This window comes from Megalobrama amblycephala, linkage group LG7, assembly GCF_018812025.1.
Source record: "Megalobrama amblycephala isolate DHTTF-2021 linkage group LG7, ASM1881202v1, whole genome shotgun sequence".
NCBI lineage: Eukaryota > Metazoa > Chordata > Actinopteri > Cypriniformes > Xenocyprididae > Megalobrama > Megalobrama amblycephala.
In genome coordinates, this window is record NC_063050.1 from 42,440,761 (window position 1) to 42,460,116 (window position 19,356).

The window sequence follows — 19,356 nt, forward strand, 5'->3', positions numbered from 1 at the left end:
ATAAAGTGAATACAATAATTAAAATTTTTTTCAAAATATTTTAGGCAGATTTTCCACTGTTTTCTTTAAAGAATACAAAGAAGAATGATACTGAATCATTTATATGTAGCATTTAAACATGTATAGTAATAAATAGCAATATTTCTTTACCCATATTTTTGCCAAAACATTTGAATCTAAATGGTATGCAGAGACTTCAGTATACATTTGAGTAATGCCTCAAACTAACTGTTGAATCAGAATTATGAGTGGATTCTTTGAAATGCGTAATTTCCTGAGATTTAAGTGAGAGGTGCTCAAGCTATTAAAATATCTATCTTATCAATTATAAGGTACGGTCACATTTATATATTATAAATGTACATTATATATTGTTTGGTGAATTTTTGTGGGCTATAACCTTTTTAATTGGAATCCGCTCAATCGCTTGAGGGCAAAAGACTTTCTCCTACGCAATAGATTTCGCAATGGGTTCAAGCTGGTCTCTTGGATTTGCCACGTTGACCAACAGACCTCTTTAGTTAATCAATGAGATATGAGGTATATATCCTCCTGACTACCAGAAAAAAAAATGTGAATTTGTGAATTTAGTATTTTTTTATGTCATTACATTCTTTAGAGCATAAGCAAAAAATGGAACAAGAAATATTTTGAAAATAATCACCAATCAATTTTTAGGTTTCAGGATTTTTTATACCAAACTTATATAAAAATGATTCTCAGCTATGTTATGAAAGATATAACAGAATGATTTGATATACAATTTTGCTTTATGCAATATATATGTGTAAAATGGCCATACATTTTTTTTTCCCATTATGTACAATGTATCTACACGTTGTATGTAATTTGCATATTAATGTGTTCTTGGAGCAACATGTAATGAAAAAAGAAGTATAATAATGGGAGTAATAATTGGCAAGATTCTCATAATAATATATAATATTTCATAGGAATATTGATATATAATTTATTTTGCTATTCACATGTTGTGTCTCCCAAAATGGCTATAAACATGAATTAAGTCCTGGCGTCCAGTACAGTGGACATGTATAAAATCGATGTCCTGTTTCATAACAGAAACTCATATTTTGATTTGAAACCCCATAACATTTTCCTGAGATGTTGATTTATGACAAACAATTTGAAAATTAGTCCGATGTATATAATGGTATTATAAATGATAATAACAAATTATTATATTTCCATAAGGGTGTTAAATTTGATCACTAAATTAACGCCAACCATTTTTAAAGACCAAGCAGAGGGAGTGGTCATGGTGAAACCTCCGAAAACATGGTGGTATCTCTGAAAAGCCCTGAATGTGCTCTTTACAGGACATTCAGACTCAAAACTGTGACATGTAAGGTCTCAAAGAAATTCGCTAAAATATAATGTCCTCTACAGAGGACAAAACTCCATAGCTGGTAGTCTGGAGGATATACAGCAGACTTAAAGGGTTAGTTCACCCAAAAATTCTGTCATTTATTACTCACCCTCATGCCGTTCCACACCCGTAAGACCTTCGTTAATCTTCAGAACACAAATTAAGATATTTTAGTTGAAATCCGATAGCTCCGTGAGGCCTCCATAGGGAGCAATGGACACTTCCTCTGTCAAGATCCATAAAGGTACTAAAAACATATTTAAATCAGTTCATGTGAGTACAGTTGTTCAATATTAATATTATAAAGCGACGAGAATATTTTTGGAGCGCCAAAAAACAAAATAATGACTTATTTAGTGATGGCCGATTTCAAAACACTGCTTCAGGAAGTATCAGAGCATAAATGAATCAGTGTATCGAATCATGATTCAGATCGCGTGTCAAACTGCCAACGGCTGAAATCACGTGACTTTGGAGCTCCGAACAGCAGATTCGATACACTGATTCATTTATGCTCCGATGCTTCATGAAGCAGTGTTTTGAAATCGGCCATCACTAAATAAGTTGTTATTTAGTTTTTTTTTGCCGTTCCAAAAATATTCTCGTCGCTTTACAATATTAATATTGAACCACTGTGCTCACATGAACCAATTTAAATATGTTTTTAGTACCTTTATGGATCTTGAGAGAGGAAGTGTCCATTGCTCCCTATGCATGCCTCACGGAGCTATCGGATTTCAACTAAAATATCTTAATTTGTGTTCTGAAGATTAACGAAGGTCTTACGGGTGTGGAACGACATGAGGGTAAGTAATAAATGACAGAATTTTCATTTTTGGGTGAACTAACCCTTTAACTCTGTCCCACAACACTTTTCCAGCATCCCTCCACCACCCCATCTCCTCACTCCTAACTATTCCTATCCCAGCCTGAGATAATGGGGGAGTACTTTGGGTTCAGTCCAAATACCGAGCTCGGAGCCCTCCCCTCGGATAGCATGGCATATACACATAATCCTTACTCAATATGATTACATGTAAGTGTGAACTTGTGAATACACTTACATTATGTTCTTCCTCCATCCATGCAAAAAATGCACGTTCTTAAGTGATCAAGTTTTCTAGCATATTTCAACTGCTCATGGTATGACCCATTTTAGTGGTGACCAAATGACACTTTAAAATCAGTCATAGCTAAAAAAAATTGTATAGTCACATTTATTAATAAATATGAAGATATATATTCATGAATATACATTAAACTTCCCATTATTCGCATCTTAATAGCTTTTAGACGTAATATTTCTGCCCGTTTTCACTCGTGTGATCTCCAGTCTTTGCTTTTTTCTGCTACAGACTTTCAGCTAGAAAAGAAAAATACTGAAATTTTCTAGGGTTATTTTTTGATTGGTTGGGACATTCTACAGCCTTCATCAGACTTCTCAACACAGCCCACCTCAGATTGTTTTTAATCAATGCTCAAATCGTAAAAAAAACAAAAAACAAAACAAAAACAGATTTACACTATCTGTGCCTAAATTCTAATTGGGTGGTCAAGGCAGACATTTGGTTGGGCTCATCCCATGCCTAGATCTGTCCCTAATAAAATCATTGTGATTTTACCAAAATCATCACAAATATTTGATCCAGCCGTAGTTATTTTTGGTAATAATGTTTAGACATGTATGTCCTTTGTTCTGTGCAGTGAAAAATAATTTCATTCATATTCACCATCCGTTTAGGTGATTCCCCTTGAGATTGAATGTGTGTTTCTGTTTGTGTCTCCACCCTGACAGTTATTTTTGTAATTGTGCTCCAGATGCATATTTCCACCCCATGCTGTTTACACACACAGTAGGAGATGTCCCTGAAGATACACACACACACACTCACACATCACTAACCTTAGTTGAGGGATGGGCATAGTGAAAATGCATTTAGTAAAAATTTCCATATCTATCTATTTTCTAATGTTTTTTATTTATTTATTTATTTAATTTTTATTGTGTTCAGAACATATTTCTTGAGTGCTTCCATGGTGATATACTCAGCTGGTACTGATTTGCCAAAACCTTGATGATGCACTGATTCTACACCATGGCCCAGGAGGCTCTGTGGAAATACCCACAATCCTCAGCTCCCTGGTGAGTATGACTGCCTGCTCATTGAATGTTTGTATTAACCTTTGATGTTATACAGATATTATGTGTTGTGCTTTACAAAACTAAAAATTGAAGCCGCAGATTTGCAACTGTGAAATAATACATAAAGTTTACAAGCATATATTGAATTCATGCTGTGCTACTTTTGCATTCGCATGCATGTGTGTTTGTGGATTGTCTGCAGATGATAAAAGAAGATAATTGTATTATTATTTTTTTTGTTGTTGTTATTGTTGCAGATTTACATTGGTAGCTTCTCTGGCTCAACGAGAAAACCTGTACAAGGTCAGACAGCCCTCTTTTTCAGGACATGATTTTATTCAAATGAATCTTTTAGGAGACTAATTACTTTTGTTAATTGCAGTTTTACAGAACCACTGTATAGATGATTACATTTTTTACCTATTTAAAAAAAATCAAATGTTGCGTTGATCCAACATTGTCTAACAGTGTTATTCCCAAACAATGTCAATTCAACCTTAAAATTAGGTCTCACTATGCTAGACAACAACCAAAAATATTCAGTCGCAATTTTAAATGTTTTTAGAATACAATTTAATATTTTATTCCTTTAGTGAATCTGTATCTTTAATTACACGTCGTTATATTAACATGTCAGTAAATGGACTGGCAAACTTAAAGCACACATTACCAGTTCTCAGTTAATTTAATATCACATCGGACACAACCAAAAATGTCTTACAGTTCAGTGAGGAAATCAGTTGTGAATTCTGTAACAACTCTAAATGATTCATTGAATGAGTATGATTCCTGACTCATAAAAAGATGTTATTTGACTAAATTAATATGGAGGCTTATAAAGAGTTCCTTACTGTTGCCAATGGTGACTAGATTTTAAATTTAAATGAAATCTCAATTTTTTTTGTCACAGTCTGGAGCCCTGTGTGTGTCCATCTGTCTTATAATATGTCAGATTACTGTGTGATTGGTTACATCCTCTTTCCTAGTGAATGTACTGCCTCTGAATCTACTCTTTGAGCATTAGTAAAAATCAGCTCAACTTTTGGCATGAACCTGATTTAATTTTCCACCCAATCGCATGATAGTATGAAGCACTGGGTTGTAAATCAGCTATAATCACATTCAATTCCCGCCGGATTAAGATGATTTTAAATGTGGTAATTCAGTTTGGTAGCACAGAAGCAGCACAGTCTGCAGAGCTGCTTGAGCAAAGACAAATAAGCTTTTCATGACCGTCATCGCTGATTAAGTCATAGTGTCAATCTATCTGCAGTGTTATCATGTTTTTATATTCCTTCACATCTAATAAAGGAAATTGTGGGTGATCCACATTTAAATTCTTTTTGCATTGCTTAATTTGGTTTCTTTGACCTTGTTTACACCTAATCTGTCTTGACGTATCCTGACCAACAGCGAAGGGCTGCCTACTCATATGTCAATCAACCACTGGACAAAAACAAGGGCTTTTTTTTGCCAAAAAAGCAGCTTTAGTTTGATTAATACAGGCACTTGACCTAAAAATGACATGAAATTCTGCTTAGATTTAAAAAAAAATCAAGAATTAATTGTAGTTATTTGTTGATTTTTTTTTTTTTTTTTACTTTTTGCATTTGTCCTTCTATTGTTGAATGCACTGTTGAATGTTTAAAGGGATAGTTCACCCAAAAATAAAAAAATTACCCCATAATTTATTCACCCTCAAGCCATCCTAGGTGTATATGACTTTCTTTTTTAAGCCAAACACAAATCAGAGTTATATTAAAGGTGCCCTAGAATTAAATATTGAATTTACCTTGGCATAGTTAAATAACAAGAGTTCAGTACATGAAAAATACATACACTGAGTTTCAAACTCCATTGTTTCCTCCTTCTTATATAAATCTCATTTGTTTAAAAGACCTCCGAAGAACAGGCGAATCTCAACATAACACCGACTGTTATGTAACAGTCGGGGTGTACGCCCCCAATATTTGCATATGCCAGCCCATGTTCAAGGCATTACACAAGGGCAGGACGTCTGGATGTGCACAGCTAAATTATCAGACTAGGTAAGCAAGCAAGAACAATAGCGAAAAATGGCAGATGGAGCAATAATAACTGACATGATCCATGATAACATGATATTTTTTGTGATATTTGTAAATTGTCTTTCTAAATGTTTCGTTAGCATGTTGCTAATGTACTGTTAAATGTGGTTAAACTTACCATTGTTTCTTACTGTATTCACGGAGACAAGACAGCCATCGCTGTTTTCATTTTTAAACACTAGCAGTCTGTATAATGCATAAACACAACTTCATTCTTTATAAATCTCTCCAACAGTGTGTAATGTTAGCTTTAGCCACGCAGCATAGCCTCAAACTCATTCAGAATCAAATGTAAACATCCAAAAAAATACTATACTTACATGATCCGATGTATGCAAGCAGCATGCATGACAAACATCTTGTAAAGATCCATTTTGAGGGTTATATTAGCTGTGTGAACTGTGTTTAGGCGTGAGCTCCAGGGGAGGGGGAGCGGGAGATTTAAAGGGGCCGCAACCTATATTTCGGTGCATAGTTAATGATGCCCCAAAATAGGCAGTTAAAAAAATGAATTAAAAAAATCTATGGGGTATTTTGAGCTGAAACTTCACAGACACATTCAGGGGACACCTTAGACTTATATTACATCTTTTAAAAAGAAGTTCTAGGGCACCTTTAAAATATCCTGTCTCGTCCAAGCTTTATAATGGGAGTGATTGGAGGATGAGATTTTGAAGCCAAAAAAAGTGTCCATCGATCATAAAATGTACTCCATGTGACTTTCAGGCTTTCTGAAGTGAATCGATGTGTTTGTGTAAGACAAATATCCTTATTTAAAACTTTATAAAGTAAAATAACAAGCTTCTGGCGTGGCCATACGCATTCGACTTAGGTCTAAAAAGCACTAACTTCCATGACGTACCACACAATGACATGACACTCGTTGACATGACACAACTGCGTTATAATGTAGGACATAATGTAGTATGTCACAGTGTAGCGTAGAACGCCATGGCATTGTGTACTACATTGCGGAAGTTAACGCTTTTTAGACGCAAGTCAAATGCGTGTAGCTGTCGCGATATAACACTGATTGTGTTTGGCTGAAAGAAGACAGTCATATACACCTAGGATGGCTTAAGAGTGAGTAAATTATGGGATAATTTTAATTTTTGGGTGAACTATCCCTTTAAGTGTGATTTTGACTGCTTTTTCACTCTCTCCCTTTAGCCATGATGTCAGTCTGCGTGCCCTCACCACATAACCCCTCCCCCTCTGTGGACGTAGCCAATCGCAACGGGCCCTCTGCAACTCCGCCCAATTCCCTCAGCCTGCGTTCTTCACACAATCAACTGCTAAGTGGTGATGTCATCAAACCGGGCCAGGCCACGCCCCCGAAGTGCCGAAAGAAGTATGCACTCACAAGCATTCAGAGTGCGATGGGACTCGGCGAAGGCGTGACGCCACCGTCGTCATCTTCAGCAACTACTGACAACCCTAAACTGGCCAAAAATGGTGCAAATCAGTTACGTAAAGCTGCGGAGCGACAGGATCACAACAAGAACACCACCGAAGAAGACGAGGATGGAAACACAGCCGGCGAATCAGAGCTCAACATCAATGATGAGTTGAGGAACGTTGAGGAATTAAGCCTCGACAGTGAGTCTAACGTTGACGACGTTCACAGTGACTTTGACCCCAACAACGAGCTTGTTGATGAGGATGTAAATGAGTTGGTTGATGATGACGGTAATGAGGAGGATCGTGTGGAGTATTGTGATGACCTGCTCATTCTGTCTGAGAAAACTGAGATAGTTTCAGACAGGAAGTCCCCCGAGCACCTTAAGACCAAGAGTTACCTGGAGTCATGCCTGGATGACCTGTCATACGAACTGCCTGATGTGCAGGATGATGATGTCACTAAGCCTTTGCTGGAGAAAGAGAAGAATCCCTGCCCCTCTTCTCCACAGAAACCACACAGCCCTGAGGACACGCCCCTCCTGTCTGTCGGCTCCTCATCTTCCTCTTCCTCACCGGAGACGAAAAAAGACCGACCACGGACGGGAGCCAAGACAGACCGGGCACTAAACCGCATCCAGAACCTTCCACACAGTGACGAGGAGTCCAGCTGGACCACATTGTCACAGGACAGTGCATCACTGGGCTCACCAGAAGAGAGCGGTCAGTAGTACACATTCAAAGCGTTATGTGCGTAGCGTGCTGGTCTTCTCAGTGTGGTTTGGTGTGTGTGTTTTGGCCTAGTGTAGTGGATATGGCGCACTGATGTGGTATGTGTGGTTTTAAATTTGACTGAAGTGCGTTGGCAGAGAGGTTTTGGTGTGTTTGTACTTTTCACTTCACTGGAGTGTGATCTAGGTAAACACAGCACAGTGTGTGTCTGGTTTGAGGCTGTGAGGGAAAACTTGTCAAAACATGTTTACTATTTTGTGTGTTTTTGTGTACTTTTTTTAAAAAAAATTGTCATTGAAAATGTAATTTTTAAAAGTGTTAATTCATCCAAAAATTCACATTTTGTCTCTCATGTCATTCCAAACCTGTAAGATGTGAAGCACAAAATAAGAAGTTAAACTGAATCTTTGTGCTGCTCTTTTCCATACAATGATAGTGGACAGTGACCATTAGCTATAAAGCTTAAAAAAGTACAAAAAAGCTCACAAGTGAAATTTGAGAGTTGCAGTGAGGGATTTTTAGTGCTCTTTTGAAGTTTGACAGGCACTGGTTACTGGTAAGTGCCTGATTTCATTTGGATTAAAACAATAATTAATCTTCTTAAAATCTAAAGTAAACATTTTTTTTTTTTTTTTTTTGCAAAGTGGACTAACAGACCTAGATAATGCAATTGTAACTTGGTGTCGTTCCACATGTATACAAGTTAATCACACTACAGGTGGCCGAGATGACTAAAAATAGAATAAAATAAAATAAAATAAATAAACGAAGAGTTCATTTGCAAAAACAGTTAACTCCATTTTTATGAATTCTCACAAATCATATTTTTTTATTGTGCATTCCAAGTAATATCAATCAAACTGCAGTTGGGTTGTTTTGATTAGGTAATAATAACTCTAAAAAATACAGGTAAATTAAAAAATTATAGTTAATTGAAAGTATGTTTTTTATATATATTAAAAATTTGTTTCTTAGCAAAAGCAGATAACTCCAACAGTCGTTTTTTTGGCAAAAGCAGATAACTCCACATTTCATGTTTCAGAGTTAAACAAAACCCAAGTAATTGCTTTGTAATTGCATTTAAAACACACTCAAACACACGTGTCCACACAAACGCGCACACACACACACTAACAGATCGACACACCCACAGCCATCCACTCACTGTGCGCACACACACACACACACACACACACACACTAACAGATCGGCACACAAATACACTACTACACTCACACACACACACACACGCATCCACGCACGTGCGCGCGCGCACGCACACACGCAAAATAACAACCAAGGTTTAAGCATGTAAGTCGTGTATGGTGTTCAAGGACTTACAGGAGTCGAAATTATAAATCCTCGATCACTTTTAGTCAGCTTTGACAAAACTTCCCTCAGCTAGCGCGTCGTTTTGAAGTGACTAGAAGCCTTGTCACCTGACCTGAATACTGTGCGCTGATTCGCTAAAACGGACTTATCGGTTTCTGTACACAAACAACAAGGGCGCTTGTCGGCTTCTGCTGTAAAACGTGAACTTGCGATGCCTGACAGTGGACAATACTGGTTTTTCTGACTAAACGGATTTAGGGTACAGAATGTGCTATATATGGATCTGCTAAGCACTTAGTTCATTTTTTTTAAAAGTGGCGTTTATCGGTTTTTGCAAATGAACTCTTCAAACTTTGTTTATTTCAGCTAGTTGACAGGGTTCATTTAGTTTAATTTGATTAATCTAGGCTACTAAAACTACCAACTAAAACTGAAATAAAAATGAATAAAAACTGTTATATTTAAAAACCTGCAAAAATCTAAAGAAAATTCCAAAAACACAACAAAATGAGTACAACTTGAACTAACTTTAAATGATAAAATTAAAAAATTAAAAACTAATTCAAAATATGAATAAACACTAAAATAGTATCTGTAGTAATGATACTAAAATAACTGGTTATGTTTGGTGGTTTTATAGTAATTATTTAATTTTACACTTTTGTTTTATATATCTTGTTGCTAAATATTATGTAGTGGTGCCTGTGTGGTAAAATCATCTGTTGTAGATAATATTTTTGTACTTTTTAAATTTAAATTTGTATTTATTTGCAAAATTGACTAACAGACCTAGATAATGAAACTGTAGCTTGGTATCATCCAGCATGTATACAAGTTAATCACACTACAGGTGGCTGAGGCGACGTGCTTTATTCATAAATTATTTAATTGCACATTGTCTTGTATGTTTGGACAGACAGATGAAGATTTTACACAGCTATTATTATTATTATTATAACTGCGCATGTAAATGTTCTTAGTGTCTACTTTCATTGTATGCAAAAAGAGTAGCATCAGCATTCTTCAAAATATCTCCTATTGTGTTACACAGAAGAAAAATTATACAGGTTTGGAACAGAGCATGTGAGCGGAGTGGAGTTCATTCCTCTCAGGGCTGCTCGCTCAACTCAGAATGCCCTTTGTGATATGCTGGTTTGAGAATATGTGAAATAAGCAATTGGTCTAAGGTTATGGAGTTCAAATATTGTTTTAATTAAGTTGTGAACCTTATACATAAATGCACAGAAAACATCAAAGTTAGAGGGTTAGTTCAGCCAAAAATGAAAATTCTGTCATTATTTACTCACCCTCATGTCGTTCCACATATTTAAGACCCTGATATCCGAGAGCTTTTAGTCCCTCCAATGGGACAAACGCAATTTACACATTCAAGGTCCAGAACAATAGGAAAGTCATCATTAAAGTACTCCAGTGGTTTAACCTCAATTTTATGCGATATTTACAAAATCATTTTATCCAAAGCGCATTCACGGAACAACTTTCGGCCATGAGTCAACACAACACGCATGCGTCGTAGTGCTCCCCCTTCTGGATTGCAGGTCAATATTTTTGTAAGTAAAGTGGTAAATTATGTTTGTTTGTGCAAACAAAGCACTTGCGTCACTTCATAATGTTAAGATTAAACCACTGGAGTCACATGGATTACTTTAATGTTGTCTTTCCTATCATTCTGAACCTTGAATGTGTAAATTGCATTGCTCCCAATGAAGGGACTGAAAGCTCTCGGATTTCATCAAAAATATCTTCATTTGTGTTCTGAAGATGAACTGTCTTATGGGTATGGAACAACATGAAGGTGAGTAATTAATGACAGAATTGTCATTTTTGTGTGAATTAACGAACATCCCAACACCTCCCATGCTGATGAGAGTGCAGTTTGGATCATTATGTAAATAGGTGATGCACACTTTCCTCTCAATAATAAAATAAACATACAACAAAAATGAAAAAAAGCAGTAAAGAAAGCATCTGATCATAGCAATATAGATATCTTTGCATCAGCTCTGCAATTTGGCACTATCCAGTCAAGTCACGTCACTTTATACGATATCGCCACAAATATCATAACTGTTATCTATAGGCCTACTGCAATTGAGACATTTAATCAAGAAATTCATTTCAAACAGAAAGACGTTAAATGAGCGGTAAATGAGTGGAGCGTTTGCTTGGGCCGTGAGCGATTGAACGTAGAGCGTCACACCGCTCCGTTTCGCTCACATGCTCTGGTTTGTTACAACATGAGGATGTGTGTGTAATTTTTATTTCTAGGTGCAACCCACGTAGTACATGTTTTTGACTAAGATAAATTGTGCTGAATTTCTTGTAGTGTCCCTCGTGGTGAGTCAAAATGGCTGTTTCTGTGGTAATGAGTCTCCTCTCTGCCCCCTGCTGTCACTCAAACCAGTCTAGCATTGACACAGTGTCTGTCAATACCTCTCTCAGTAGACAGGAAAACCTCACAGGTGTGTGGCAGATCTGTTCAGCCAGCGTGGTGGGTAATGGACAGCTGCAAACTGGTTTTACACCCAGATGTTAGCTGGCATCGCCGGAGCAGCCTGTTATGCACAATTCCTGCACATCCATCCCTCTCCCACCATTTCTGTGTCTTGTCATACCAAGGTCACATGACCACGCGTTGGGTGACACTGCAGGAAAAATGATCTCGGGGTTGCCGGGGTGACAGAACGTTCGGCGAAGGAGGTGGGTTTGATTGGCCGGGTGACCAATCGTGTATCCTGGATTGACAGGAAGCTGGTATCTCTCTTCCTGCCAGATTTAGATAAAAAATAAACAGCAAATAAACAGAGTCTGTTGCTCTCGCATTCTCACCCACCCCGTCTCTCCCTCTCCCTTTCTCCATCAGTCGCTCACCCCCTCTGTCTCTCTCCGGCTCTACCTCTGCTATCCTCCCTCTTCTCATGTCATCCTCTCTTCTTGCGGCTGCTCAGTCATGATGCTGGGTAAAGACTACATGTTGGCCATTGTTATAGTGAATTACGAGGGTAGGTACTGCGTGTCGGTGTGTCTGGTTGTGAGTCAGTGCTGCGCATGTAGCTACGCGTCTCTGTTGCGTGTGCATGCTCATAAATGCAGGCGGAGAAGAGAGATAAGGAAGGAGGGAGGATGCAGTGAACGGTGTCACGAGCTGTGTGCTGAATACTAAAGTTTGTGCATATGTTCATGGCACTTCGGTCCATGTGTGTGTGTGTGCACGAATTTTACAGCTGTCCTCCCCTCCCCCTCTGCCCGCCACATGCTTTATAGAATGCAGAAAGAGAGAGACATTACCGAAAGTGGGTCGAATGTTAGATCTAGCATAGAAAACTAGGCTGAGGATAGTAACTACAGCATATGCTAGCACACTGTTTACCTGTGTGTTTAAAATGAACTAGCTGTTATTTTTTCTGAAAAATCCAAAAAATCATTAAATGTCAACCTGATTATTGTCTCTATTTCTTTGTATTTGAATCTGTATGAAGGTTTTGTTGTCTCAGAGAACTGCAATGAGGTTTTTAGGCAGCTGTAGTGACCCACTTATATATCAGGGACTACAAGTCCCAAAATGCACCTTGGCGTAATACTCAGTATGAAAGAGCACTACAGCTCCTGTGCTGCAGTGCCTCATTGTCTTACTAAAAGGGAACTTTGGTACAGGAGACACTTCTAATAAGCACTTGTGTTCACTTAGCATGCTTGGAGATTAGATTACCCATACATGACTAGTGCTGGCTAATAGCTGTTTCACTCAGTTAGTCAGTTCTGTTGGCTAATTATTAAGTCTCATTAAAGTGAGACATGCCTGAGAGCAACAGTGAGACTACTCAACTCTTCCTCAACACGTTTCTCACAGGGTTATTATTAAGATCCCGATATACTTCAAACGAAATCGAAGAACGAACTGATGTGATGTCATTTCGAAACAAAAACAGGCTGAAACGAAGTTTGTTTGGAGTTCGTTTTGGAAGTTCGAAACAGCTTGCCAAAGCGAACTTTCTGGAAAAGTTTGCTTCAGCTGGTAAACACCTTCGTACTACCATTGGTCCGTGGGCATTATGTAAGGGAGGTGTGTGCTGAGGCTCCGCCTTCTTTCACTCGGAATGAACTTCCAGTTCATTTCTCCTCCCGAGTCCGTAGAAGTCAGACGTCCTCGAGTGAAAACATGAAAATTGCAGAGCTGCTTTATAGTAGAAATGAGAGACTGACACTGGTAAAGCTGCTTGAATCTTTAGTGTCATAATATAAATGCAACGTAACTTTACTGGAACTTTGCTACTTGAAAGAAAATTAATGTTATCTTAAAGCTGCTGACTGCGATTTTTGGCCCTCTAGTGGTTAATAAACAGAACTGCACGCATCTTGCGGAGGAACATTCTAGCCGGAGCTACTTTTCTCCGTGTATGTCTTTGGCGAGTCATGCAGTTACTGTGATACTCTGCGGCGAGTCCTACCAGTCCGATCTGAAATAGTCCGAATATAAACACTTATTATAAGTGTACCATAATGATTCAGGATAAGACAAAAACACGGTTTGGAAAATGGATTTATGTTGTATATTCTCATTATATAATTTTTGTAAATATTTAACACAAAAAAAGTTGCGGACTGCAGCTTTAAATATAATAAAATATACAAAACTTAATTTATTTTAGCTAATTGTCTAGGTTAATTTAGTTTTAAACTTAATATAGGCTACTAAAATAACTAAAATTGAAGTAAAAATGAATAAAAATCTATTTAGTCATTTTTTACTGAAAAATGTTATTTTTTACTTCATCGGAATGGTACAAGACTTGGTAAAGGTTTTGGGAACACACAAAAAAAGATAATGGGCATGATTCAAAAATGTTAAATGGTCCTGAAAAAAACTCTTCACTCACTCTTCACAAAATTGTTCGCGGTCAAAAATGGCCACAATAGAAATGCGAATTTTATCCAGTGGAAGCGTTTGGTACTGCATCCAAAGAAAATCTAACTGAAAGCAAATTTTTTAAGATAACAATATCATTTGGAGCACAACATTTTATAAAAGATTTATGGTTCATGATTTATTTACAGTTTTAGATTAAAACATGTTTTGGAAAATATATATTTCATATAAAATTTGTGCATTTTTCATAATAATAAACTTAAACTTCTATAATAATTTTTTCTTTTGTTCACTTCAGCAATAATCTGTCAAGCGTCTTATTTAAAAATAAACCAAACTTAAGTCTATGCCCAAAGCATTTAAGATTTATGATAGTTTAAGTTGGAAATTTCATTTTCAGGTCTATGCTCAAAAAGTGATTAACAGATAATAAATGGATCATAACTATTATAATTTAGTACCATAAAATCCCCTAAACATACAAAATATTAAATAAAAAACATTATTGAACTAAAATTTTTTACATTCATTTTATTCAAATAAAAAAAGGTCATTTTTGACAGCCATGCCCACAGGGTTAAACTAAAATGAAAAAAAAGGAAAATATAAAGAATAAAATCTAATTAAAATATTAATAAAAAGCCATAATAGTATTATTTCAGTGTACACTTTATTTGTTTCATATAATTTGTAAATAAAGATAATTGAAGAAGCCTGTGTGGTAAAATGGTCTGTTCTAGATTATCCTTTTGTATTTTTTTTTACCCATGTTTTTAAGGTATGGTCACATTAGCAAAATTGCAGTGAAATTTTGTGGCCAAAAAGGGTCATTGTAAATTTTTCAAGAATCTAGCGATGTGTAAAACATAGCTCACACAGAAGGCACTTTTAAGCAAAGCAGCTTTCTGTTGGTGAATGTGGTACTTAAACTCAAAGCAAAATTTTTGTGGGGAAATCTTCCCACTCTCAAGTCAAAAAACGTGGATTCCGATTGAAATGACCTCATTTCGCCTGTGAAAAATTTGATGAACAACAGTAAATGTTACCGCACCTTTGAACAGCATAAAATGCTGTTTTGACAGCATGAATAACAGTCTACCATGTTTTAACCAGCCATGATGCAGCAAGTTATTTTTATATCAACAGTGAAGGCAAATTCAATACAGCTATGTGGAGCAGGAATTTGGACCAATGAGATTTCAATGCGGACTATCCAGGGTAATTCACGGACATACTACATTCACCATGTTGGCACTCTTCTTTGACCTATGTGACATGTCAACAGATTACTTTGGTGTTGTTAGACAAGAACAATTTATGAATGAGGAGCAACTTTCTTGGTACCTATAGCATGTACACTTTCACTTCCCCACCATTGGTTTCACATTTCAAATCTAATGGCTCTTGTGACTAAATGGAATAGCAAAGTGTCCACTGTCTGCAACACTTCAGAACAGATCCAGTACAAATCTGGGTATTGTTTGTCTACAGTATCATCATTAATGAGTATTTGGACATTCTACTCATTTGACATATTGCTTTTTGCATACTATGTGGCAGGGAATGAGTAGGAAAGCCTAGAAATAACAGTAAATCAATTTGGAGCATGGAGGAGATTTTATCACTTGTATCTCAGCTGTTTATTTCACTGTGGCATGATTTAGTTGTTAGTCATTTTCTATATTAATATGTTGGTGGTAGATTTCGTAGATTGTGTGTAGATAGATACAAGTTCTTTAGAGTTGTTTTAATCACACACTGAATGTCACAGCTTCATGGATTTGGTGAGGACGTGTTTCCTGACTTGAATCTGTTCAGCATATGTGTGAGTAGCAGACTGCGGTGGTTTACTGTGTATGTGTGGTTTTCCTCGCCCTGATTGCATTGTGTGAATAATGCTCTTACTAACATCTGAAACATGAAACAAACATTCCCAGCTGCTGAGCGAAGACAGACAGAACAGTAGCAAGTTCGAGAGAAAGTTGTGAGACAGAAAGATTTTACAGTATGATAGTCTTCCAGTTAAAACCTACTCTTGGTAGCAACAAGCCAGTATTACACAAAATGATTCTAGTTTTGGACAAGTGTCTTCATTGTTGGAATGGAATATTACAGTATTAATTATAAGTAATTTATTTGTGCACATGATTCTTTTATTTTTAATTCTTATGCCTTCATATTTCTTTTATATTTTCTTAATAAAAAAAATAAAATAACCTCCCCCCTCCAACAACCTGTTACTCACATGAGATCGCAGCAAAAACAAAAAACAATGTTCCCTATGAAAAAAAAATCAGGTCTTGTCCTACATTTTCACTCGGATGTATCACGATAGGGAAGAACATTTTCATAAACACTTCAGTGTTTACGTTTTTGTGCCATAAACAAAGAACAGTTAAAACACAATCGTTTAACAACATAAGGTATTACAGGGCGCTCATAACCCACAGAAACTCACTGAGATGAAGTGACTCATTAGTTAGGCTTCGGCAGTTTTAATTATTTGGTTGACATTTGAAATGTCCATATTAACAGTGTCCAACCAATGTAACCAGTGTTAACCAATAGAGATTTTGCTGTGCCGTTTATACCACGGTAGATAATTGCTTAAGTATTTATTTTTGCAAGGCATGACTACTTTACACTATTTAGACATGAGAGTGACAAAGAAACATGGAGAAATTAAAAAAATACAGAGACTGATGTATCATTCATTTAAGAAAATCTTATTGTTTGCATCCATCAAATTCCAAATATTAAGAAAAACTAAAAAAAAGTACTGGTACTGGACCTAAAGTTGTATGGCGATACATATCATGTTTTAAGATTACTTGTGCCATCATACAAGGTTTTGGTCATACCACCCACTCATAGGAGTCTTGGATATCTTGGTTGAAGGATGTGTGGACCACACCTGACCTTGTGCATTTGTGTTTACAGATATCTGGGGGGAGCAGTCATTTCAGACAGACCCTGATTTGCCTCCAGGATGGAAGATGATGACAGACATGGCTGGTATTTATTACTGGCACATTCCAACGGGCACCACACAGTGGGAGAGACCCGCCCCATGCCATCCGGTGCCAACTGGACCCAGCCATGCCAGCCGCAAACACTCCCTGGGCTCTCTGTCACCTTCGCCCACTCCAGATCACGAGGTAACCCTTTCGAATCATGTGGTTACACAAACTGGACGTGTTACTTAGCTAAAGCGAATCAACTGTTGATTTATCCACATTGACAAATATATCTCTTTGTTTTCCTCTAGTCGATGTCTCATGCCGACGTGTTTTTCGGAGCCTCAAGTCGTTCAGGCAGCACCACTTCCGACAGCTCGTCTGACCCCGCCCCCATCCCGTCTTCTACATGTCTGGACCCTACCCCTATCCTGTCCTCAAACTCTTCCTCATCCTCTGACGGCAATGTTCCTTCCTGTGGATTCGTCAACAGCTGCTACTTTGTAAGTCTTTTCATCAATGTCCCATTTTTCAGTATGGACAATACTCTATGGAAATATCCTGCCATTCTTTGGGTGTTTAGCTTTGACAATGAGTCTGATTTGGATGTGGAGAATAAATAGATAAGACCTAAATTTAACACATATTATAGTTCATAAAAGAATTAGAATTCAGAGAACTGCCATTATAGATGTGACAGTACTTCAGTTGCCATGGACAGGTTGCTATGACTGTATTTACTGTTTCTTTGATGAATAGAAAGTTCAACAGAGCAGTGTTTATATGAAATGGATTTTTTTGTAACATTATAAAAGTCTTTTGATTAATTTAATGCGTCCTTGCTGAATAAAAGTATTAGTTTCTTTTAAAAAAAGATCATACTGACCCCAATACTATTGTATTGTTAAATATAAATATACTGTGATATATAGATGGATATTGGTCATATATAAAAAAGTTAAAACTATTTGTTTTGTATGTTTGTGTGTGTGTGTGTGTGTGTGTGTATAGCCTCGGTCCTCATCCCTACAGATAATGCCAGGGAAGGACAGACACTCTGAGGCACGCCATCGGGAAGAGGAAAAGGTAACAACGACTCGTTTACTCTCAGAATGCAGTGGAAAAATTTTTTTTAACTCCTCTTATTCTTGCAACAGAGAGTGAGATATCAACATCCATACAGCATCTAATCAAATTACAACCAAACACCCAACAGCCAGATACTGTACACATACAGTACACACGCACACATGCTTGTCGAGTGATCTAACAACCCTGTCTTGTCTCTCAACACCCTCCCATCCTTGACCCCTCAACCTTGTCCTCCTCGTTTGTCTGTTTGTGTGTGAATAATGGTGCAGAAACAGCCATGGAGTGATTTTGCAGTGGGAAAGATTGATAGTGAGATCTGGAAGGTTAGTATCTCAGGCAGTTTTTTTTTATTGAACTACAGAGCCAAATACACAGCAGAATGTCTCGGGGAACTACTGTCAACATTTGGTTATGCTCTTCACAGGGTCCAAAATTATTTTTTGGCCAATGGAAAAGTCTTGTCTACCTGTAGATGTTCTACTGGTGTAGCTGAGCTCTGAGATTCTGTACTGCTTCATACCTTCCTCACCTTTTGACCTTTAACCTTTCTTCTGAGCATGACTTTCATCTTCTGTTGTCTGCCTGCACTGCAAAAATAATTTATATAACTAAATTTGAAAAAAGGAAATTTGTTTTTTTATTTAAAGGTGCAATATGTAAGAATTTTGCAGTAAAATATCCAAAAACCACTAGGCCAGTGTTATATATTTTGTTCATTTGAGTACTTACAATATCCCAAACGTTTGCAACTATTTGTAAATCGTGAGAAAGTTGCAATTTTAACCAAATTTAACCGTGTGGGGAGAACCACTATTTTGTGAAGTAGCTAACATAGCATAATCAGATGCAGCTTTATTTTTAGTAACTGTAATAAAGAATTTTCTCCATCCTACAACATGTTTTAAAACTAATTGCATGCCATTTATCAACACAAGCCATCCAGCATTTAATATGATATTCTAATATCGATCTAGCTTACTGCAGTGTGTCTCAAACAAGTGTCTCACAGAAGCCGCCAAGCGAACGCACAGAGTAATGTTATAACATCATTTTCAACGCACTCAAATGTATCTAATATGATAAACAGAGCTGCTTTACCTCATACTCATGACCGGAAAAGCCGAAGCGGCACCGGCGACTGTGACATAATAAAAGTTACGCTGCTCATGAGGCATGTGTTGCACAATCGCTCCAGTGGCCTCGTTCAGATCCCACAACACTCGGTCCTGCTCTGCTTCATACTACAGTAACGTTAATAATCACATCCATGAACATGATTTCTTCCCGAGTCCTATCCCAATTCTTGTCCACCGTCCGTTGAGGTGAAGACCACATGATAT

General features: G+C 37.1%; 1 protein-coding gene across 10 annotated transcripts in view; it reads left to right on the forward strand.

Annotated features, from left to right (window-relative positions):
• The window catches only part of apbb2b (amyloid beta (A4) precursor protein-binding, family B, member 2b), a 62,793-nt gene that overhangs the window by 24,309 nt on the left and 19,128 nt on the right, over nt 1–19,356 (forward strand). For 9 of the 10 annotated variants that reach the window (XM_048197569.1, XM_048197574.1, XM_048197572.1 and 6 more), the window contains 7 exons: nt 3,400–3,530; nt 3,788–3,833; nt 6,788–7,738; nt 16,908–17,125; nt 17,236–17,427; nt 17,936–18,010; nt 18,286–18,339. In XM_048197569.1, the coding sequence (XP_048053526.1) occupies nt 6,790–7,738; nt 16,908–17,125; nt 17,236–17,427; nt 17,936–18,010; nt 18,286–18,339 (1,488 nt within the window). In that variant the 5' untranslated portion in view covers nt 3,400–3,530; nt 3,788–3,833; nt 6,788–6,789. The remainder of the gene's footprint in view (nt 1–3,399; nt 3,531–3,787; nt 3,834–6,787; nt 7,739–16,907; nt 17,126–17,235; nt 17,428–17,935; nt 18,011–18,285; nt 18,340–19,356) is intronic. The other variant, XM_048197578.1, reaches the window with a different exon arrangement.